Source organism: Phascolarctos cinereus, unplaced genomic scaffold (genome assembly GCF_003287225.1).
Source record: "Phascolarctos cinereus isolate Bilbo 61053 unplaced genomic scaffold, phaCin_HiC Scaffold_2;HRSCAF=192, whole genome shotgun sequence".
Classification (NCBI taxonomy): domain Eukaryota; kingdom Metazoa; phylum Chordata; class Mammalia; order Diprotodontia; family Phascolarctidae; genus Phascolarctos; species Phascolarctos cinereus.
Genome location: NW_027555625.1, coordinates 37,003,927 through 37,029,100, shown reverse-complemented (window position 1 = coordinate 37,029,100; position 25,174 = coordinate 37,003,927). Strand labels below are relative to the sequence as shown.

Sequence of the window (25,174 nt, the reverse complement as noted above, 5' to 3'; positions counted from 1 at the left end):
CCCAGCTCCTCCTCCAAGTATTCTCCTGGGTAGCGCCTCCTCCGGGAAACCTTCCCTGATGCTGCCTGGGCCCTGGCGCCCCCCCCCATGGGTCACCTGTCTGTCCTCCAGTTTGTCTCTAAAGAGATGCTGGCCCAAAGACAGCCCCTTTCCCTCCCCCCCCCCACTTCCAGGAGAGAAATGACAGCTTCCTTCTGGCCCCCTCCCATCCTCCCCCGCAGCTCCCTGCCCCCCTCCCTGATCTCCCTACAGGGGAGAAGTGGGAAGGTCTGGTCTGAGCAGGGCAGACCCCCACGTGACCCCTCACTCTCCTGCTTCTCCTTTCCTCCCCAGCTCTCCCTTCTGTGGCCTCTGCTCTGCCCCAGGAGAACAGCCTGGAGGAAGAGGGAATGGCTCCTGCCCACACAGCCACGCCCGGGAAGGTGAGTGCCACTTGCTGCTTTCCTCAAATAGCATCTCAGACCAGAGACCGTGGGATAGGTTTCTTTGTTCTGTGCATTGTGGGCATCAAGGAATTTAGTGTTTAGAGCGTAAAGATACCATATAGATCTTCTATTTATACTTCCTCCATAAAACAAATTAGATTTACTTTTTTTTTTTTTTACAATCAAAGGAACTTGGAAACTAATGAATTGTTCAGTATGGGGTGAGTTTTCAGATGAGACATATGAATTGCTTCATATGTCCAATTGTGAGGAAACTCCTTATATCAGTCTTTTTGGATCTGACTGGATTTCTGGGCAGCATAACCTCAGTCTTTGGTTAATGGTCTCTAAACAGCAGGTAGAGGTGGTATTGTTTCCCAGCCACACAGGGCAAGGTTCAAATAATACAAGAAGCTTTTCTTCAAATTCCTGCAATTGAGTAAAATTATCTCACAAGACAGAATTGGACTATACCTGAGCTACTTCCGTTATAGAGTCATTAAATGGAATCAGTGTGGTTGATTCAGTTGCCTCAATACCCTGTACCACTTGCTGTCCAATGCCCTCAGTTCTCTCTACCTGCTGGCAAACAGTTTACATTTGAAATTCATAACAAAGCTGGGTAAGCACAAATATTTTTGGTATTTCAGGAATCAGTGACATTCAAGGATGTGGCTGTGGAATTCACCCAGGAAGAGTGGGTACAATTGAACCCATCTCAGAAAAAGCTGTACAAAGATGTGATGCTGGAGAACTATAGGAACTTGGTGTCTTGGGGTAAGAACAGCTACCCCTTTGGAGTCTTGATATATACTATGAGAGCAAGATTTTTACAGTTATTTTTTGGCATACGAAAGGAAACTCTTCCTAATCCATTTGTACCAAGAGACAGATTACTTATGGTACCTGTTTCCAGGAAAAAAGGTCCAAACTTAGTATGCCTGGGAATTGATTTCTTAATTTGTTGTTATTCTTGAGAATATATCTTCCCCTCTCTGTTCCTTCAAATCCAGGATGTTCTTTTTAATCCCATCACAGGTGTCCTCATATACAGTATTCACACCGGGTAAGCAGTGAGTGAGTGAGATGAACTATTTTTTCCTAAGTAGTAGTCAGTAATCCATTGTACCATAATATAGAATATCCTTCACTGGTACTTTATACTGTCCTTGAGGTCTTCCTTGCATGCCTACTTTTTTACCACACAGGGTTTGAACTTGTTTTGAATTTTTTTATCAAGTTTTATGAATGCTTTTTTAAAAAATGTAATTTCTCCAAATAAAAAAAAAAGAAAAAACCTATTCCCTTCAACCAACCCATTGAGACACCCATGGTTGAAGAAAACACAAAACTCAGACAAAAGCAGCTAACATAGTGCTCTTGGTCGTATAAGATATATCTAGCACCCTTAGTCCCCCACCTTTCTACTAAAGTTGGAGGGAGTATTTCATCTATCTGTTCAATGATGGAACTCGATATGAGATGACTGCCTAGCACTTTTCCATTTTCAACAAACAGGATTTGCAGTTTCCAAACCAAGTGTGATTTACCAGTTGGAAAGAAAGGAAGCATCTTCGTTGCCAGAGGCAGATATTCCAAGAAACAGCTGTCCAGGTGACTACATAAAACCAAGCAGATGGGTCATAGCAAACTAGTAATCTGTTGGTCATTTTAGGTCAAAGCTCTTGAAAAACATTGAACAAAGTGGTCTATCAAAGCTTCTCAGGCCTCTTGAGAGGAGTTGAGACTTTTAACTTCATTTTTTACCTCAAGAAGTTACTTTTTTAATGTATCTCTTTAGTGAAATGTACCTCCACTCTCAAAGAAAGTTGTTGCCTCAATACAGGGCAGTTATATCTCTTCTGTTCATTGAAGATCATCTTAGTTCTCCTGGTTCACTTGCATGAATTCATTCTTTTAAAATAAGCATATTATTTAAGGTATGAAGTAGTGTGCTCTTTTTGCTTGTGAGTTCTTTTCTGATATTTTCTTCTGTTTTATGTTTATGATTATATTGCTTTGCTGCTGCTTTTAAAAAAATTCCTAACCTAATTCCCCTTTCTTCAGCCTATCGTGTTATGTATCATCCTGTTGTTTTCTTTATGCTTTGAAGTTATATTTATAAAGACACATTAATATTTTCATATCACAGGACTTGTATAGCCATAACCCCATCATTAGACCTACAGATTTTCATTATATAGCTATTTAATAAATTTTTTTTTCTTTTTTAAAATTTTGTTATTTTGATTTATCAGCAATCACTTCCATATGCTTTTGAGTTGAAAATTTTTCTCCCCCTTCTTCCCCTTCACCCTCCCCTAGACAGCACACAATGTGATATAGGCTATACATTTACATTCCTATTAAACATATTTTCACATAAGTGAAGTTGTAAGTAAAAATTAAAACCAATACAAAGAACCATCAGAAAAAGGAAACAAAACCCAACAGAAAGGGGAAGAAATGATAGTGAACTTCCATAGTTCTTTCTTTGGATATGGATAGTATTTTCTATCACAAGGCCTCTGGTGGTGTCTTAGATCGTTGTAATGCTGAGAAGGGTTTAAGTTTAACGACATTACTCATCATGTAACGTAGCTGTTATTGTGTACAAAGCCCTCTTGGTTCTGCTCACTTCACTCAGCATCAGACCATATAAGCCTTTCTAGGTTTTTCTGAAGTTAGCCTGTTCATCATTTCTTATACCACAATTGTATTCCATTACATTCATATACCACAACTTGTTCAGCCATTCCCCAGTTGATGGGCATTCTCTCAATTTCCAATTCTTTGCCACCACAAAAAGAGCTGCTATGAATATTCTTGTACATGTGGTTCCTTTTCCTATTTGTATGATCTCTTTGGGATATAGCCCTAGAAGTGCTATTGCTGGATCAAAGGGTATGCACATTTTTGTAGCCCTTTGGGCATAGTTCCAAATTGTTCTCCAGAATGGTTGGATCATTTCACAACTCCACCAACAATTCATTAGTGTTCCAATTTTACCACATCTTCTCCAACATTTATCATTTTCCTGTGTGATGTACCTCAGAGTTGTTTTGATTTACATTTCTCTAATCAATAATGATTTAGAGCATGTTTGCATGTGACTGTGGATGGCTTTAATTTCTTCATCTGACAACTCTCTGTTCATATCCTTTGACCATTTATCAATTGAGGAATGGCTTATATTATAGATTTTTTTTAAAGAGTACTTTTTTCTTAGGCAATGGGGTTAGCAGACTTTCCCACAGTCACACAGCTGGTACATGTCAGTTGTTTTGGTCTGAGGTCAGATTTGAACTCTGGTCCTCCTGACTTCAGGGTCAGTGCTCTATCCCCTGCGCCACCTAGCTGCCCTCTATTACTTTGCTATTTCAGAAGAAACTGTTGTGAAAATTTAGTGAGAGTGTTTTGTTTGCTTTCAGTAATATGTTGAGGATGCAGACCTATTACTGGGGATGTTGGGTGAAAGGGTATGAACAGTTTTGTAGCTCTAGCTGAAATTCCTGTTTTTTAAGAAAAATGGCAGCAGCAGCAGCTTAATAAGTAGCTATTTCAACATAATTACTAAAATTTATTATTTTAAAGTGTATTGCTAATCTGAAGGCTGTTTATTGCTACCTCCAAACTGTTTTCATTTTTGCTTCTTTGCTTACCAGAGTTTCAGTAATGTTTCAGGTAATTATTAGTAATTTCTCTTGTCAAAATACACTGTATGTCTTCATCTCACAAATTTCAATCAATTCCTTACAAAGTAGATATGTTAGATTTGTAGAGGAAATTTATAGTAACAGTTGTCATGTTTTCACCCTCATATTTCTTCTTTTTTCTGTTTATTTCTTGTATCTATTTCTCTTCCTCATTCTAAACTTAATTCTCTGTTTTCTTTGTGTTCAGTCTGCTCCCTTCCTATTTTCACCTCAGAGGATAAGGATACATTTGCAAATTCTCAGTCATCTGTTTGTTTCGTTTCTTTTTTTCTGAATACTCTTTCCATTCAAATGTCAGCCAATGAAAGTAGCATAAGGGTTTATTCATCCCCATTGGTAATTACATCTTATGTCAATTCATTTACATGTTACCTTTGAGTTATCATACTTTCACATAAGATAAACCAATCTCTAGTGGAAGACTAGTGATACTGTCCTTCTCAAGTAAGAAGGCAAGAGAATGGCTCTAAAACCTTTGAGCAACTAAGAACCTTGGGAAAGGGTGAAAAAGGCAGGGTTAATCAACTCTGTATTCTTCCTTTCAGAGACCAGAGAATTTGCTGGAGATAAACCTCTTGAATGTAATGGATATGGGAATGCCTTCTGGAGCAAGGAGCATCTTGCTGTGTGTCAGATAATTCGTACTGGAGATAATCCTTATGAATGTAGGGAGTGTAAGAAGGCCTTCAGATTTAACATGCAACTTAAACTGCATCAGAGAATTCATACTGAAGAGATGCTTTATGAATGTAAGGTGTGTGGGAAGGCTTTCCCCTACAATTCATATCTTACTCGATATCAAAAAATTCATACTGGAGAGAAACCTTATGAATGTAGTGAATGTGGTAAGGCCTTCAAGAGTAAGAAACAAGTTACAGTGCATGAGAGAATTCATACTGGAGAGAAACCTTATGAATGTAGTGAATGTAGGAAGGCCTTCAGGAGTAAGTATCAACTTATAGTGCATGAGAGAATGCATACTGGAGAGAAACCTTATGAATGTAGTGAATGTGGGAAGACCTTCAGGAATAAAGATTATGTTACAGTGCATCAGAGAGTTCATACTGGAGAGAAACCTTATGAATGTAGTGGATGTGGGAAGGCCTTCAGGAGTAAGATACAACTTACAGTGCATCAGAGAATTCATACTGGAGAGAAACCTTGTGAATGTGGGAAGGCCTTCAAGAGTAAGTCAGAACTTACTGTGCATCAGAGTATTCATGCTGGAGAGAAACCCTATGAATGTAATGAATGTGGAAAGGCCTTCAGGTTAAATAAACAACTTACAATGCATCAGAGACTTCATACTGGAGAGAAACCTTATGAGTGTAGTGAATGTGGGAAGGCCTTTAGGATTAAGTCAGGGTTTACTGTGCATCAGAGAATTCATACTGGAGAGATGCTTTATGGATGTAAGCAGTGTGGGAAGGCTTTCCCTTCAACTCACAGCTTATTCGACATCAAAAAATTCATACTGGAGAAAAACTTTATGTATGTACTGAATGTGGAAAGGCCTATAGGTCCAACTCACGACTTATAGCACATCAAAGAATTCATACTGGAGAGAAGCTTTATGAATATAAGGAGTGTGAGAAGGCTTTCCCCTACAACTCATATCTTACTCAACATCAAAAAATTCATACTGGAGAGAAACCTTATGAATGTAGTGAATGTGGGAAGACCTTCAGGAGTAAAACACAACTTACAGTGCATGAGAGAATTCATACTGGAGAGAAACCTTATGAATGTAGTGAATGTGGGAAGTCCTTCAGGAGGAAAGCTCATCATACTGAGCATCAGAGAATTCATACTGGAGACATTCTTTATGAATGTAAAGAATGTGGGAAGGGTTTTCTGTACAACTCAGTATTTATGGTACATCAGAGAATTCATACTGGAGAGAAACCTTATGAATGTAGTGAATGTATGGAGGCCTTTAGGAATAAGACACTCCTTTCTGTACACCAGAGAATTCATACTGGGAATATGCTTTATGAATGTGAGGAGTGTGGGAAGGCTTTCCCATACAACTCAGAACTTAAATGTCATCAAAGAATTCATAATGGAGAGAAACCTTTATGAATGTTGTGTATGTGGGAAGGACTTCAAAGGAAAATCTTACTGTGCATGAGGGAATTCATGCTGGAGAGAAACCTTATGCATATAGTGAATGTAGAAAGGCCTCCAAAAGTAAAACACAGTTTACAATGCATCAGAAAATTCATATGGGAGACATTCTTTTTGAATGTAAGGAGTGTGGCAAAACCTTTCCTATATAACTCAACTTACTCGACATCAAAGAATTCATGCTGGAGGAAAACCTTGTGAATGTGGTCAATGTCAGAAGGCTTTCAAGAGGAAGGCACATGTTACTGTGCATCAGAAAATTCATATTGGAGACATTCTTTATGAATGTAAAGAGTGTGGGAAGGCTTTCCACTACAGCTCAGATCTTTCTTGACATAAAAAAAATCCATGCTGGATAGAAACCTAATGAATGTAATGAATTTGGGAAGACTTTCAGAGTGAAGATATAGCTTACTCAACACCAAAAAATTGATTCAGGAAAGAAACATTAAATATGTAATGCATGTAGGAAGGCTTTTAGACTGAGGGTGCTACTTTATGTCCATCAGAGAATTTATAAGATTCCTCATGAATGTAAGGTGTGGGAAGGCCCTCCATTGCAACTAAGATCTTTTTAAACATCAAAAATTGATGCTAGGAAAAAAACCATATGTATGTAGTGAATGTGAGAAGGCTTTCCGAAAGAAGTTACACCCTACTGTGCGTAAGACAATTCATATTGGAAAAATTCTCTATGAATATGAGTAGTGTAGGAAGCCATTCTGAATGCAGTGAATGTAGGAAGGCCTCCAGGAGTAAAATACAACTTACAGTGCATCAGAGAATTCATACTGGAGAGAAACGTTATAAATGTACTGAATGTGGGAAGGCCTTCAAGACTAAGAGGCTGCTGTGCACCAGAGCATTCACACTGGAGAGAAACCTTATGAATGTAGTGAATGTGGAAAGGCTTTCAGGATTAAGAAACAACTTACAATGCATCAGAGAATTCATACTGGGGAGAAACCTTATTAATATAATGAATATGGGAAGGCCTGCAGGAGTAAGTCAGAGCTTACTGTTCATCAGAAAATTCATACTGAAGAGAAACCTAATGAATGTAATGAATGTGGAAAGGCTTTCAGAATAAGGGTAATAATACTGTGCATCAGAGAATTCATACTGGAGAGGAGCCTTTTGAATGTAGTGAATGTGGAAAGACCTTCAGGAATAAATATAATGCATCAGAGAGTTCATACTGGAGAGAAACCTTATGAATGCAGTGAATGTGGGAAGGCCTTTAGGAGTAAGTCAGAGTTTACTATGCATCAGAGAATTCATACTGGAGAGAAACCTTTGGAATGTAGTAAATTTGGGAAGGCCTTCAGAAGTAAGTCAGAGCTTAACGTGCATCAGAGAGTTCATACTGGAGAGAAACTTTATAAATGTAGGGAATGTGGAAAGGCTTTCAGCAGTAAGAATTATCTTATGGTGCATCAGAGAATTCGTACTGGAAACCTTACGACTGGTGAATGTAAGAAGGCCTTTAGGAGTAAGGAGCAACTTAAAGTGCATCAGAGAGTTCATACTGGAAAAGACAAACCTTATGAATGTAGTGAATGTGGGAAGGCCTTCAGGAAAAAGTTCAAGCTTTCTATGCATCAGAGAATTCATACTGCAGAGAAACCTTATGAATGTAGTGGATGATGAAAAACCTTCACGATTAAGATACGAGTTATAATGCATCAGAGAATTCATACTGGAGAGAAACATTATGAATGTATTGAATGGGGGAAGGCTTTCAGGACTAACTCACAACTTAAAATGCACCAGAGAATTCATACTGGAGAGGAACCTTATGAATGCATTACAGTAGCAATACCACGGGCCTTTTTGTGGCGCCAAAGAATTGGAAATTGAGGGCACGATCATCAGTTCCTGAACGGCTGAAGAGGTGGTCGTATGTGATTGTGATGGAATGCTGTGCTCTAAGAAACAAGGGAGATGGTTTGGCAAAATCTGGGAAGACCTATGTGAATAGATGCAGAGTTAAGTAAGCAGAACCAGGAGCTCCTTGTATAGAGTAACAGCAACATTTTAATGATGATTATATGATCAGCTATTAATGACAGTTACTCTGATCAAGAAAATAAGACCATTCCAGAGGATTAATGATAAAAAAAAAATTGCTGTCTACCTCCAGAGAGAACTGACAAACTTAGTATGAATTGAAGTATATATTTTTTACTTTTTGAATTTATTGCTTTTTTATAACATGGCTAAAACATAGAAATATGTTTTGTATGATTTCACATGTATAACTGATATATTCCTTGTCTTCTCAATGACTGAGGAAGAATTTAGAGCTCACTTTAAAAAAGAATGTTTCAAATAATATTTTTTTAAATGATGAGGGAAAAGGATTTGAAATCACCCATGACATCATATTATCGTACTCTTGACTCATGGATTTTTGTGCAGCAGAGAGGAAAAGCCTAAGATTTCTGCCTGCCTGCCTGATCCCCAATATTGTGTGCCAGTTCTAGCCAGATCAGTGAGAAGTCCAATGCCAACGAATTTGAAGAGGTTCAAGCTTGGGCTGCGCTACAGGGTAATAGGTTTTAGTGAGTGACTCATGTACACAGCAGCTAGAAGTTGGCTCTTCAGCCACTTAACTGATCCTAGAAGATAGTCAGCTGATCTTTTCTGCTTCAAACAGTTGGGGATGATCTACCAATTACCCAGTTTTCCAGTGTGTCTGTTCCCTCCACCATAAATGTCCCCTCAAGATCAGCATCGGGAGCTGTTATCCTCTTCCAGCTCCTCTTCAGTGATTTTGAGGCATCTTGTCTCATCCTGGTGGTCAGGCAATATGTAATCAACTTGTAAAGACAGGCTGAAATCACACTGTGGTGAGCTTTAACTGAGCAGTTAGTGTGTTTTCCTAGAGTCAGTTGGAAGGCTTTTTGTTGTTCAGTCATTTTTCAGTTGTGTCTGACTATGACCCCATTTGGGCTTTTCATGGAAAAGATACTGGAGTGGCTTCCTGTTTCCTTCTCTACGTCATTTTACTGATGAAGAAATGGAAGCAGACAGGGTTAAGTGACTTGCCCAGGTCACACACTTAGTGTCTGAGGCCAGATTTTGAACTCAAGAAGATGAGTTTTTCTGACTCTTGGCCTGCCACAGTTACCGCTGTGGAAGCTAGCTGCCCAGTCAAAAAGCTGCTGAAGCCCTGGAACAGAATGACATGGTCTGACCTATGATTTTAAAACTGCCTGTCTGCTTTGTTCTTGACCTGTGATTTCATCTTTATGGAGAATTCATAGTGTGGAGGTTACCTGCCCTCATCAAGATTGACAACTGCTCTGTAAATGATTGTCCTAGTCCAGGCAAACCATGATTCCAGAGCACTGAAGGTAAGTATGTTGCCCATCTCTTTCTGGAGAGGTGATGGATTTAAAGTACAGAATGAAACTTACATTTTAGGGTGTGACCCAATGTGGCCATTTATTTTGTTGGACTCTGTGTGTGTGTGTGTTATGAGGGTTTATACGTCTCTTGTCTTTTTTGTTCCATGAGGAGAAAAAAAATTGCTAAAAACAGAAATAAAATTTTAAACTAGAAAAAAAAATCTCTAATGAGAATCTAGAGCTTGTCTAGATCTCCTGAGCTGGAATATATGTAGACCAGCATTATATTAGGGGCATCGAGGTGATGTGATGGATAGAGTGCTAGACCTGGAGTCAGGAAGACTTATCTTCCTGAGTTCAAACGTGGCCTCAGACAATCACTGGCTGTGGGATTCTTGCAAATCACTTAACCCTGTTTTGTTTTGTTTTGTTTTGTTTTTTCAGTTTTCCTGTGTGTAAATTCAGCTGGAGAAAGAAATGGCGAACCACTCCAATATCTTGTCAAGAAAACCCCAAGTGGGGTCACAAAGAGTCAAACATACCTGAAATGACAGAACAACAGCAAATATTTGTTTGCGTGCATGTGTGTGTGTGTGTGTGTGTGTGTAGATATACTAATTTGTGTGTAAGCTTTTTGGAAAGCGGGACTGTCATTTTTTGCCCTTGTCACCTTTGTTGAGCTCAGTGCCTGTTGCACAGTAGGTGCCTAATAACTTATTATTTGGTTGGTTTCAAAGGCTCCCCCTTGCAAGAAGGGATAGAACTACTTATTTTGGCTTCAGAAGGTCAGATTAGGAATAATTTGTAAAAATTGCAGTCAGGCAAATTTAGGTTTGAGGTAAGAAAACTTAGCATTAGACCTATCTGAAAGTAGAATTGGGCTTCCTGAATCAGAGGCAGTTAGGGTTCTGCCCTCATTGGAAACTTGATAGGCACGTTTAATGATATGTCATGAAGGAAATTCATTTTCAAACATGATTTGAAGTAGATAGCCCACAAAGTCCTTTCTAAGTCTCACATTATGTGCTTCTGTGAATTTAGTTTCAGGTTGGCCACAATTTTTTTTTAATATGTTAATCCAGCTTTCCCCAAATTCCTGTTCCTCCATCTGGCCCTAGGGAGAATTCAAGTAGCTTCCTTGGAACATCTGAAAACATCCCTATACCCAGGGCTTACTTCAGCACAGTAGCAGGAGGTGAGAAATAAGGACAGCATCCTTATAGTTCAGAACATGTCCAGTAACCGTGGGTCCCAGTATGTATGCTCAGTGGGGAGTCATACCTCCTTTCCTCCCTCAGTCCTTCTTTCATGCCCTGCTAGATAGAAGGAGAAGAAGAGATTGTACAGGGCACCAGCAAGAGGAGTTAGGAACATGTATGAGGCCTTGTTCCCATAGACAGATGGGCAGAGAATGTGGCACAAGTGATTGATCATGAAGATAATGGGAGACAAATGCTAAGCTGACATGATAAAGGAATTGGAGGCAGTGGGAGAAATGTTCATGCCATACAGCTCCTTTGACATGGACCTGCATTGATGAACCACTCCAAATGTTCATATGGACTATATGTGCCTGACCTGTTGTAGAGCCTTCTGAGGTGGTATTGGTCTGATCAGCCACTGTCAGGCACACTGTACTTTGACCTCACATAGTGATGTCATTTTGATCCTCTTTGAGCAACCACCAGCACACATCCCTAGTTTAGGAGGGTGTTATAGCATCTTGTTTAGAAGAACATTCAAGTCATGTCATGCTCAGACTCTTCAGCTTAGCCAGATGGTGCCTTAGCTCTTTCGGAGTAAGTGGATGAGAACTTTCATGGCAGAACCTTAACAGTGAGTCATGTATTGGAGGGGTTAGCACATCTAGTGACCTCTGTACAGTTATCCCACCTTTCTGATCTTCAGCTTTGAAGAGATTTGTCCTGAGAAATTCAGAGGACATTGTTCTTTGGCCCAGAGTTTTCTCCTTTCCTCTTCTTTAAAAAAACAAAGGGGGTCACTTCACCCACTCCTGAAGTCCCTGGGCCCTGATCTAAGTAATACCTGAGCTTGTTTGACTCCCTGGTTTGTGTGATTTCAAATGATAAGGGTTAATTGGGAATGGTGTTCTAACCCACTCCTCTGTGGAACCTTGGACAAGTTACTTCACCTGTCTGACCTCTTCATCTGTAAAACAAAAGACCTTTATTAGTTGATCTATAAAGATCTGTCATTGGAAGCAAAGTCCCTGATGAAGCCCAGGACAGTGGAGTTAAACTCTCCCATTCCCACAATAGCAACAAGGGCTGTTGTGAGCGAAGGAGATATTATAGAGCAGACCTGGAGCAGTTTGAGTTAAGTTTCCTCCCAGGTGGACTGATTTGGGACCCATTTAGGGACTTTTTGGAGCATGGAGAATATTTAAAAAACAAAAAACCAGCATTGGTGAGAAACTCCTGACATCCCAGGGAACCTCCCGTTTGATTGTTTTAAATTCCCTTTCCTGCTGATTGTACCTTGTTTCAGTTTTTTTGGACTTCATTTTCCTAAGCATGGAGTGTTACTTAACTCTGCCTTATTTTAAAAATCTGTAAAATGGAGATAATAAGAGCACCTACCTTCCAAGGTTGTTGTGAGTATAAAATGAGATGACTACAACACTATATAAATGCTGGCTCTATTTTTACAAACAGTCAATTTGTAACTCAAAACATCCAACAGGTGACAGGCCCTGAGGCTAGTGGCAGCCTCCCCTTTTATGTTCTGTGGTCTGGGCTCTCATCCAGTTTCCTGCTGCACAACTCTTTATCAGGTGGAAAAAAGGATTAGTCTTGCCTTGTTTGACCCAAAGAGAAGAACTATGGGCAATGAGGGAAAGTTTCAAGGAGGCAATTTAGGCTCAGTGTCAGAACAAAGTTCTTCCCTATTAAAGCTGTGCAGAAATGGGCTGGGCTGCCCATTCCAATGGGACATGTTGCCTGGTGCCTGGGTTTTGCATACCCTGCTTACTTCTTATACTATCACTTCTAGGAAATAGGTATTTCTCTTTCTCTTCTCAAATATGGGGGGAAGGAATAAAAAGAAAATCCCACAGCATCAAGGCCATTAATGCTTTTAAACCATCACCTTAAAAATCAAGTACCATGGGGCAGCTACGTGGTGAAGTGATTAGAGCTCCAGCCTTGGAGTCAGCAGAACTTGAGTTCAAATCAAACCTCAGACACTTGACACTTCCTAGCTGTGTGACCCTGGGCAAGACACTTCACCACAATTGCCTTACCAAAAAAAAAAAATCAAGTACCACTCTAGTCAATTAGAACACAATGATAATGTGCTCGGTACCTGGAATAGGTGTGCCAAAGTAGGGCCAAGACCACAGTGTCCAAACCTTCCTGTGAACAAGGCCAGAAGCAAGGCTTCTGTCACCGATGGTGGGGTGAAGGACAGGAGATGGGTTAGCTGAGCCTCACTGCTTAGGCGGCCAGAAAGGCTTGTTTAACGTTAGAGCACCGTGGGAGGGGCACAGTTACTATGCTATTAGTCTGCAGTGTCAGCAGACTCCACAGGATTGATAATGAGGATGTAGTTAGTGTAACCACTGCCACTGAGCATGGCTGGGACCCCAGAGTGCCTGACTGTATTTGTGATAGAGCCCAAGTGGCCATGCTGGCTTCTTTTGGTACCAGTTTAGATAGTTACCAGTGCTTGAACTGGCCTCATGTCATTCTTGGCAGTGGTTCCCCAGTAACCTGAATTCCCCAAGAAATAATAAAAATTCAAGGAAGTCAGTTGAACCTTTAAATGTACAATCAGGTCTTATTTTACTAAAATGACATATAATGCTAGCTAATGTTAATGGGGGCTTTTCTACTTTACATTATAAAGGGTGTCCCAGAAGTTTTAGTGCATTTATGTGTTATCAGAAGAACTTAAATTGTACTGTTTTATCTTCTTAGAACAATAGAATCTCCTGACTGTGAAAATGGGACAAATTAGGAAGTACGTAAAGTGGCCAGGGTACAGGTACAAAGAAGCTAAAATAGCAGAACTGATGATCTGTCTCTTAGTACTAACCACAGACACAGGTCAGTGAAGTCTAGCTAACAAAAGAACTGCAGCCCTCTCTGGCATAAGCTTGTTTTAAACTCTACTAGTGCAGGGCTTCTTACCCTTGTTTATGTCGTGGTCCTTCTTAGTAAACTGGTGAAGTTGATGGATATTGCCCAGAACCACATTTTGAAATGCACAAATTAAAAAAACAGGAAACAAGGAAAATAATTATATTGAAATAAATATCAAATTTCCCCAACCATGTGCAAATTCCACATGGAACTTATTCATGGACCCTTTTGGGTCTCAGACCCCAGGTTGAGAACCCGTATTTTGGGGTATTTCAGAAGTTGATGGAAGAAGTCATACCATCATAGTTCTAGAGGGAGAAGCTTCCTTCCAAGCTTATTATGGATTCTAGTTTTTGATTATTGGCCTTACAATACCACCCCTGCCTTCCTTTTCCTGTGGCCCTATTTTTGCCCATCTTTTCTTCTAGTATGTTGTGTGTTGTATTGATTGGGTATGAGTTCTGGACTCCCTTCTTTGAACTTTCAGTAATAAACAATGAATTGGATTTTAGCAAGGCACAGTTACTCAAAGTTGTCAGCCTCACTGCCTTTTCTAGGGTCATCAAAGTATGTTATAATCTGTGTCCTGAGGATTCTCAAAATTACTTATCCATCCATACTGTCTTTGCCATCCTTCAGTCTCACAGCTGTGCATATTGGACATAACAAACTGGACATCCCATAGACGTCTTGAACTCAAAAGGTCCAAAACTGAAAACAATCACATCACAGATTTTAAAAAATAATTTTATTGATGTTTCCATTTTCTTACATCATCAAAATATTCCATGTGTAGTCCCACCTTCGTCTCCCATGAGAGTCGTCCCATAAGAGAAGTAGTGGGGTTTTTTATTTGTTTTTAAAGAGGAAAAATAATCAGCCCAACTGATCAATACATTGAGAAAGTCTAAAAACATATGCTATGTATAACATTTGTGGACCTCCCACTTTCACTGAGAGGTAAGTTGGGAGTATCTCCTCATATCTCTTCATTTGAGACCCACTTGATCTTTATAATTTTGTTACATTTATTTTTGATTCCTTGGTATGTAATAGTTCTTTCCATCCTTGTCTTTTGAAAATCACCTTCCTCATTCTTGCATTTTCTATACTTAAATCGTTTATTAACCAAGCATATTCTGTCCCTTATCTATGGATCATCAATACACATTATGCAGACCTCCCCCTAGTGTGAATTACATTGCCTGAACATTTCAAAAGAAGACGTTTTTCCCTGCTCCCCAAGTGAGGTACATCACAATCTTTCCCCCCTAACTGTCCCATCTTCCTGCCTTCTTTATTACTGTCCAGGGAACCACCATGCTCCCAGTCACCCTGGCTTGCAGGCCAGATGTATCACCATTGACTTGATTGTGATTTCAGACAAGGCAACAGCAAAAATAGACAGTTAAAAGAGATAAATGGAAAAACTTATGTTTTTTAAAAAGGCAAGGTAGACAGTGATTCAATTTCAGTTCTTAAAATGTGTGTGCTGAATGATATCACAGCTAAAGACTTAAAGGAAGAACTAAATGAATTACAAAGAAAAATGGATAGTAAAAGTATAATAGTGGATTACCCCAATATAGCCCTTTGAACCCTAAATAAATCTTACCAAACAATAAATAAGAAGTGATGACCTGTATACAATTTTAGAAAATTTAGAATGGGTATTCAAAAGAGTATACATAATTCTCACCTGGGTTTGAATCTTACCAAAAATTGATAATATATTTGGACACAGAGTACTCACAAATTCAGAAAACCAGAATTATTATACACATTCTTTAATGACAACAGTGAAAGCAATATTTTTAATGGGCCAATGAAAAAAGAGATTAAAGTCCAACGGAGGCTGAATAACTATTTTCACTGCCTGGTCTCCATGCCTGGAATTCTTCCTGTCTTCATCCTGGCTTCCCTGGAGTCCTTCAAGTCCCAGCTAAAGTTCCAACTTCTCCGAGAAGCCTTTTCCAATCCTCCTTAAACTTTGGGCCTTCTCTTTGAGGCCAAACTCAACTTGTACTACATATATTTTGTTTTTGGAGAGTTGTTTATATAGTTTCCTACTGGAGTGTGAGTTTCTTGAGGGCAAAGACTGTGTTTTCCTGCCTTGTTTGGTATCAACAGCACTTAGTAAAGTGCTAAAAGCACAAGTCAAAAAGAAAAATAATAGCAATTAAATACCAAAATAGAAATGCTGAAATCAAGGAATACATTAAGAAAATGAAAGCAAAAAATTAATAAATAGATAAAAGTATGAACATTTCAGGGGGATAATCACTTGATTGCTAAATAAAACAGATAAATTGTTGGCTAATTTGATTTAAAACAAGAAAGGAGAAGGATTACCATTAACAAAAATGAAAAAGAATTTATATTAAAGAAATAAAGGATTTTTTTAGGAATTATTTTGCCCAATTATATATGAAATACATCAATCTACAATAAATATTTATAAAATATAAACTACTCAACAGAATAAGAAACAAAAAAATTTGAACAACCCAATTTCAAAGTAAGAAAGTGAACAAGGCATAAATGCCTCCTTATAGGATTAGAGTAGGAATGTGGGGATGGGGACTGCAGGATCAGATGTAGTCAAAAGTGAATTCTATCAAACATTCAAAAATAATTAGTTCCAAAATTACAGAAACAAGTTAATGGGATAAAGACTCAATATTTAAAAATATTGCTAGCAAAATTATATAGTGATGTGAAAGAAATGAGCTGTAGACCAAAACCTGACACTTTATACAAAGATAAGCTCCACATGGGTGGATGTTCTACATGTAAAAGATCACATCATGAATACATTAGAGAAATATGTAAAAAATTACCTATAAAATATGTGAATTTGAAAAAAAACTCATGACCAAGAAGGGATTGAAAGAATCATAAAAGACAAAATGGGTGATTTTGATTAAAATTCAAATTTGATTAAAAGTTTTGTACAAACAAATCTAATAAAGGTCAGTTTAAAGGGGAAACAATGGAGGAATATCTTTCTAGCCAGTTTCTTTACTAAAAATTTAGCTTCCAACATACATGAGGAACTGATTCAAATTTACTGGGATAAGAACCATTCTCCAATTTGTACGTACTGTAAGGATATGACCATCAGTTTCAGAAGGGAAAAGCCCACAGTATATATAGCCATGTGAAACAATGCTCCAAATTATTACTATTTGAAGGATGCAAATTCAAGCAATTTTAAGGCTGCATCTCACAACCATCAGATTAACAATGGTGACAAAAAACAAGGAACGTAAATAAAGTGGAGGAGTTGTAGGAAAAAGGCATATGGATGAACTTATTATTGGAGGAGCTATGAATGGGTCCAACCATTCTAAAAAGAAATTTTGGAAATATCTCCCCAAAGTTACTGAACAGTACATGCCTTTTGGCTCAGATATCCTACTACTAGGCCTACATATATACAAAAACATTTATACCACTGCTTTTGTGATGGAAAAAAAAAACAAACAAAAACCAAAAACCCAGAAACTCCAGGGTTTTCTATCAATTGGGGAATGACGGAAAAATTCCAGGATGTGTGTATAATGGAATGCTTCTGTGCTAAAAGAAATGAGGAAATAGGTAATTTAAAAGAAACGTGGGTTAATGACTGAACAAGTTGTGGTATATGGATGTATTGTGATACTGTTGTTCTATAAGAAATGATGAGCAGGTGGATTTTAGGAAAAACCTGGAAAGACTTACGTGAACTGATGTTGGGTGAAGTGAGCAGAACCAGAAGATTGTTCACAGCAACATTGTGCAATTATCAACTATGACAGACTTAGCTCTTCTCAGCAATACAACGATCGAAGACAATTCCAAAAGAATCGTGATGGAACCACATCCAGAGAGAGAACTGTGGAGTCTGAATGCAGATTGAAACATACTGATTTTACTTTTTTTGTTTTTTCTTTCTTGTTGTTTTCCCCTTTTTTTTCTGATTCCTCTTTCAGAATATGATGTGGAAATATGTTTGGCATGATTGCGCAGGTATAACTTATGTAAGATTGCTTGCTGTCTTGGGGAAGGCGGAGAAAAACTTGTAATTCAAAATCTTACAAAAATGTTGAAAACTATCTTTATGTGGAATTGAAAAAAAATACCATTGTTAAAAAAAGAAAACAATAAACAACAAAGACAAAAAAAACCCCTGTTCTCTGACTCAAAATAAATAAAATCAATAAAAGAGACATGGAAAGAATAGTATGAACTGATGCAGAGTAAAATGAACAGAGCCAGAGGAAGAACAATAAATTAATAATATTAGTTTTTTAAAAATGTAATTTTTGAAGGTGTAAGAATTCTAATCAACTGAATGACCATCCATAATTCCAGAGGACTGAGGACAAAAGACACTATGGATTTTGGGGGGGGGAAAGCAGATTTTGGTTAATTTGATAACACATCCTAGAATTTTGTGCGATAATAAAAGCACTCACTGAGATTATGAGAACAGTTAGATGGCACAGTCCACAGAGTGGGTCAGCAGGACTGAGTTCAAATTCAGCCTTAAACTTTTATTAGCTCTGTGTCTCAAGGCAAGTCATTTAACCTTGTTTAAAGCTCAGTTTCCTCACTTCTAAATTGAGCCAGAGAAGGCAATGGCAAACAACTCCAGCATCTTTGCAAAGAAAACCCCAAATGAGGTTAGGAAGAATTGAATAGGACTGAACAACAACACAGCACCTATAATTTCCTGATCCTGTTCTGTTTTCTGAAAGAAACATTCCTGTTTCTCCTGTTCCTTTCCTTTTATCCATGATCTTGCAATACCACAGTGGCAAGCTCAGCAGTCAGTCTCTCAGTTCTTTCAGAAGTAAGGGTGAAAGTAGGGGCAGCCAGGTGGAGTGGTGGACCAATCACATCCGAGGGTGAAAAAGATTTTCTTTTTAATCCCAATATAGGTTTCATCATACACAGTGTCCCCATTGTCTAAGAGGCAGTGAGTCAAAAGAACTGTTTTTTTCTAAGTCCTACTCAGTATTCCATTGTACCTTAATACAGAATGTTCTTCGATGGTCCTTTGTACTATCTTTTTCCCAAAGAGAGTTTGAACTAGTTTTGAGTTCTTTTATTAAGTTTATGCTCTAAAGGCTTTTATTAAGCTTTTAAAAAAATTATTTTCTTCCTCTGCCACCTTAAGTAAAAAAGAGAGAAAAAAACCTTACTTTTCCCTTTAACCAGTCCATTGCGCTCCACATGGTTGAAAAAAAAATCCCAGAATCAGCTAACATACTGCCCTTGGTGGTATAAGATACATTCAGCACCCTTATTAACCCCTTTCCACTAAGAGTTGGGAGGAGTATTTCATCTATCTGTTTCATGATGGAACTCTGAAATGACTCCATAGCACTTTTTCTTTTTCAGTGAACAGGATTTGCAGTTTCCAAACCAGATATGATCTACCAGATGGAAAGAAAGGAATCATCTTGGATGCCAGAGGCAGATATTCAAAGAAGCAGCTTTCCAGGTGACTACATAAAAATCAACCAGATGGGTCATTGCAAAATACTGATCTGTTGTTCACTTTAGGTCAGAACCCTTGTAAAATGTTGAAGAAAGTGGTTCATCAAGGTTTCTCAGGCCTGTTGAGAGGAGCTAAGACTTTAAAAATTTGGTTTTTTACCTCAAAAAATTACTTTTTTTTGTGTATCTCTTTACTGAAATGTACATCTACTCTCAAAGAAATTTGTTGCCTCAGTACAAGGCAGTTATTTCTATTCTATTTGTTGAAATTTTATCGTAAGCAGGTATTTTCCTACCTCAATTGCATGAATTCATTCTCCCTTTTAAAATGTGCACATTGCTTAAGGTATAAAGTAATGTACTCTTTTTGCCTCCAACTTCCTTTCTGATAATTCCTTCTGTTTTGTTTTTATGATTATGTTCCTTTGATGCTATTAATTTTTAAAATACTTAATCCTAATCTCATTCCTCTTCTTTCAGTCTGTCATGTTATATGTCATCCTATTTTTCTTTATGTTCTGAAATTATGTTTATAAAGGCATAACAACATGTTTATATGACAGGGCTTGTGTGGCCATAACTCCAGTATTGGACCTATAGGTTTTCATTACTTCGCTGTTTCACAAAAAGTTGTGAAAAATTTAGAGCATTCTTTGTTTTTGGTAACATTTTAAGGACGCAGACCTAGCAGTGGGACCATTGTGTCAAATGATATGAACAGTTTTGTACCACTAGCTAAAATTGCTGTGTTACTTTTAAGAAAAATGGCAGCAGTAGCTTAAATACCAATTTCAACATCACTGCCAAAATTTATCATTTTAAAGAAGTTTTGCTAATCTAATGGCTATTTATTGGTACTTCCTAATTGTTTTCATTTTAATTTCTTTGATTACCAGAGGTTCAGTACTGTTTCAGTCAATTAATAATTTCTCTTGTCAAAAATACCTGTATGTCTTACTCTTATGAATTTCAATCAATTCCTTGCAAAGTAGATATGTTGGATTTTTAGAGGAAATTTATGGCAACATTTTCCCCCTTATACTTCTTCTTTATTCTGTTTACTTCATGTAACTATGTCTCCTCTTTACTCTAAACCAAATTTTCCATTTTCTTTCTGTTCAGTCTTTTCCCTTCCTATTTTCACCTCAGAGGGTAAGGATATATTTGCAAGTTCTGAAAGTCATCTGTTTTGTCTTATCCCTTTCAAATGTCAGCCAATGAAAGTACGATAAGGGTTCATTTATCCCCCCTGGTAATTTTATCCCAAATGAATTCATTTACATACATTACCTTTGAGTCATCAAACTTTCACATAAGATAAATTGATCCTTAGTGAGTAGTGAAACTAGGGAGAACGCAAGAGAACAGCTCTAAAACCTTTGAACAACTAAGAACCTTGGGAAAGGGTTTTTAAAAAAAGGCCAGTTTAATCAGCTCTTTATTTTTCCTTTCAGAGAGCAGAGAATTTACTGGAGATAAACCTCCTGAATGTAATGAACGTGGGAAGGCCTTCAGGAGTAACTCACAACTTACAGTGCATCACAGAATTCGTATTGGAGATATTTTTACGAATGTAAGGAGTGTGAGAAAGCTTTTCTCTACAACTCAGAATTTGTTCATCATAAAAGAATTCATAAAAGACAGAAACCTTATGAATGTAGTGAAATGTGGACAGGCCTTCAGAAGTAAGGGATATCACACTGAGTATCAGAAAATTCATGCTGGAGACTTTCTTTATGAATGTAAGGAGTGTGGGAAGGGTTTCCTCAACAACTCAGGTCTTACTCAACATCAAAAAATTCATAGTGAAGAGAAACCTTATGAATGTTGTGAATGTATGGAGGCCTTCAGAAGTAAGACACTACTTTCTGTGCACCAGAGGATTCATACTGGAGAGATGCTTTATAAATGTAAGGTGTGTGGGGAAGCTTTTCTTTACAACTCAGAACTTATTCGCCATCAAAGAGTTCACACTGGAGAGGAACCTTATGAATGTTGTGAATGTGGGAAGGCCTTCAGGATTAAGACACAACTTACTCTGCATCAGAAAATTCATATTGGAGATATTCTTTTTGAATGGAAGGAGTGTGGGAAGGATTTCCCATATAACTCAGGACTTATTTGACACCAAACAATTCGCACTGTAGAGAAATCTTATCAGTGTACTGTATGTGGCAAGAACTTCATGAGTAAGTCACAGCTTACTGTGTATCAGAGAATTCATACTGGAGAGAAAACTTAGGAATGTAGTCAATGTCAGAAGGCTTTCAGGACAAAGACACATATTACTGTATGTTAGAAAATTCACATCGGAGACATTCTTTATAAGTGTAAGGAGTGTGGAAAGGCCATCCCCTACAGCTCATATCTTACTTGACATCAAAGTGTTCATATTGGAAAGAGACCTTATAAATGTAATAAATGTGGGAAGATCTTGAGAGTGAGGATACCATGTACTCAACACCAAAGAATTCATTCAAGAAACAAACCTTAAGAGTGTAATGCATGTAGGCAGGCCTTTGGACTGAGGACACTACTTTATGTCCATCAGAGAATTCACACTAGAGTGAGTCTTCATGAATGTAAGAAGTGTGGGAAGATTCCCCCAGCTAACTAGACTGTGATTCTGAGTCCCTAGATGCAGTTCAGAGAGTCCTTATTTAGGCTTCATGGGAAAAGAGAACTCTGACCTCTTAAGGGGCAAAGATTTAGTGTTATCCTCCCATGGACCTTCAGGGAGCGAAAGGTTATGCTGATCGAGCAGAGGTTACTGCTAGTAATATTGGGAGAGCCTTAGTATGAATTTTGATCCCGGGTAATCCTGGGCATATGATATGCAGGATGCTTGGGGATGACCTCTTGGCCAGGAGGTGAGCCTGAGCCTAATGAGCGATGAATAATTACTGACGGTGCTTGAGGAATATATCATAATCTGAGCTGTGTTCCTGATGTTGCTGGTGCTGCTTCTGCTCATAGTCATTTCGGTAGCCAGTGTGGACCATAAAGGCTTGGAATTATAACTAATAATTGATACAAATACAGGGAAGTCAATTCAACCTTGAAATGTACAACCAGTTCTTATATTCCTAAAATGACATATAATGCTAGCTAATGTTCATGAAGCCCTTTCTAATTCATGTTATACAGGATGCCCCAGAAGTCTTTGTGCCTCTAAGGGCTTTGAAAACTTGAATTGTATTATGTTTAATCTTCCTCAAACAGTAAAATCTGATGATTATGAAAACAGGAGACATCCTCCAAAGGATTTATATTATAATTAATATCAAATGATCATTTCTGCTTGGTCCAAACTATCCAAGCCCAGGTCTTACATGAAGTGTGGAGATACTGAAAGTTTTCTAGATCAATCTTATCACATAGATTCAAGACACAAAGGACACGGTCCTTAGTGCTCTCCAGTGTCAGAGAGAGCAAGTCACTATATTGGCGGCTCGACTGTAGGAATAGCCCTGAAACCTGCCTGTGTGCAGGGGCAGGGACCACCACTGCCACGCTCCTCCTCTGCCCAGACACCGCACATGGACTGAGGCAAGTGTTCCGGTGCTGGGCAGGCAGTGGACAAAGAACTCTGGTTAACAGACTGTCCTCTTTAAGTTTTTGTGACAGTACTCTCTCCTAGTTCTCCTGGCTACGTGACTGGTAAATAAATCCATTTGCTGGGATTTTCATCAATGGAACACCTGCTAGTTTGGTCCCCTTCTCCCCCTATATGATTCACTTGATGATTTCATTATGTCCTGTGCATTCAATTATGATCTGTATCATGTGATTCTCAAAATACTTATCCAGCCATAGCCTCTTTGCTTATCCTCCAGGCTCACATCTCTTATGGCCTACTAGACGTTGAATGTCCCCTAGACACTTTGACCTCAACAATTCTAAAACTGAAATCACAATCTCCCCTTTCTCTTGACTCTCACCTCTTTCTGACTTCTTGATTACTGTCCAGGGGACCTGCAGGGGATCACCCAGATTTAAACCTAAATGTTTCATCCTTGACTCTTTGCTCTTTCCCATCCCCTATATCCCATCTGTTGTGACAGCTTGTTGATTTTACCTTCATATCATCTCTCATATATTTCTCTTCTCTCTATGACATTGGCACCAACCTGGGGCAAACCATCATTACCTCATTATTGAATGATTACAGTAGATTGTTGCTTTGTGGGTGAAACTGTCATTGTTGGAACAAACCAGAACCAATACCAAACCCCAAACTCCCAAATTTTAAGAGCCAATAAGGGTTTAGTGAGTGCACCAGCAAGAGAGCCCCACCTGGTTGGCCAGAGACTCCTTGAAAGAATGAAAGGACAAAGAGTGAGAAGAAGAGTCAGAAACAACTTTCTGGGAATTTTAGAAAAAGCAGAAAAAACAATAAATGCAAGAGAGAAAATGTGGCTAACAAAGGAAACAGACATTTATTAAGTGCTTACTAGGTGCCAGGTCCTGTTCTGTATGGAGTTTGTATCTAAAATGAGCATGTCAAAAATCACAGAATCAGCATTATCCTTTAAATAGGCACTCTTTAAATTGCTCATGAAGTGTATGGGGCAGCAACTTTAAACATAAGACTGTACCTGGAAAGAGACTAGGAAAATCCTAACTTCAGAAACTTGATAATGAAGCCTTCCTCCAACCTAAGGGACTGGACCTTTAGCTCCACTGCTATAAGGTATTCTCAGATGAACAAACACCCTCTACCAGTGCAGGTCAAGACTTTCTCTGCAACTTCCCATATATTTTTAAAACTAATTTAAATTAATTTATTTTGATTTATGAACAATCACTCCCATAAGCTTTTGAGTTTTAAATTTTTCTCCTCCTCCTTCTCCACCTCCATGCCCAAGATGGCAAGCAATGTGATACAGGGTATACATATACATTCCTAGTAAACATATTTTCATATTAATCATGTTGTAAGTAAGAATTCTGGTGGAGGAACCAGCAGAAAGAGGAAACAAAACATCACAGAATTAAAAGAAAAGCAAATAGTATGCTTAGATATGCATTCAAATTCCATCATTCTTTCTTTGGATGTGGACAGCATTTTCCATCATGAGACCTTTGGAGATGTCTTAGATCCTTGTATTGCTGAGAAGAGTTAAGTCTATCAGTATTACCACATAACTGATTATGTTATTTCTCTTCTTGAGTCAAATCTGATGAGAGTGAGGTTCAAACAATGTTCATCTCCCTCCCTTCTTTCCCTCTGCTATAATAAGTTTTTCTGCCTTTTCATGTAATGCAATTTACCCTTGTCTACCTCCTCCTTTCCTTTTCTCTTAGTACATTTTCTTAGTCATACCAGATTAATCCACTTAGTAGGATCCATTTAACTCACTTGGATTAGATTTTTTTTTAATCATTACATCCAAGTCAAGTAATACCCACCCCCTGTATGTATTCCCCTTTAACAGGGTGTAATAACAACACAGTTCTCAAGGGTTAAAACTGTCATCTTCCCTTGTAGGGATGTGAACAGTTTGCCCTTATTAATAACATGTTGTTTCTTTATGTCCTGTTTACCTTTTTATATCTCTCTTGAGTCTTGTATTTGAAGATCAGATTTTCTGTTGAGCTGCAACTTCTCATGTTAGAGAGTTGCCTGTGGGACCGAGTGGTTCAGTGTTGTGCCTTAGATCAAGGAGCAGGTGTGTATCAGAGGTTGAACTTTAACCCAGGCCTTCCTGTCTCTTAGACCCCTCTGCTGCCTTTGGAGAAAGTGATAGCAATTAAGAAAAAAAAAACAAAGTATCAATAACACATTTAAAAATAAAATACATAAAAAAACAAAAACATGAGGACAGTGAATAATTTTGTTACCTTCTTAAATGTAAAAACTGGAATAAGAGTTTATGGCTTTATCCACCACCCTCTTTTTTGTATTCTTTATGAATCAGAATGTTTCTGCTTGTGGAGTGATGAGTTCATAATTTTTACAC

The 25,174-nt window shown here is 38.2% G+C and overlaps 2 protein-coding genes and 2 pseudogenes across 3 annotated transcripts in view; all 4 read left to right on the top strand.

Moving 5' to 3' along the window:
• LOC110202780 (uncharacterized) overlaps positions 1 to 25,174 on the top strand; it is a 283,878-nt gene that overhangs the window by 447 nt on the left and 258,257 nt on the right. Inside the window, 1 exon segment of the mRNA XM_078149297.1 lies at positions 334 to 422. Coding sequence (XP_078005423.1) covers positions 390 to 422 — 33 coding nt within the window. The 5' untranslated portion in view covers positions 334 to 389.
• LOC110203890 (uncharacterized) lies at positions 766 to 7,121 on the top strand (annotated as a pseudogene).
• Positions 6,969 to 14,249, top strand: LOC144455396 (uncharacterized; annotated as a pseudogene). The gene is made up of 3 exons (XR_013484136.1): positions 6,969 to 7,071; positions 7,113 to 9,627; positions 10,066 to 14,249. The product of XR_013484136.1 is annotated as an uncharacterized LOC144455396 (transcript).
• On the top strand, positions 19,091 to 22,900 carry LOC110203887 (uncharacterized). The gene is made up of 2 exons (XM_020980283.2): positions 19,091 to 19,215; positions 20,666 to 22,900. Exons 1-2 carry the CDS (start codon positions 19,143 to 19,145, stop codon positions 21,334 to 21,336), a joined length of 744 nt encoding a protein of 247 aa, XP_020835942.1. The 5' UTR covers positions 19,091 to 19,142; the 3' UTR covers positions 21,337 to 22,900.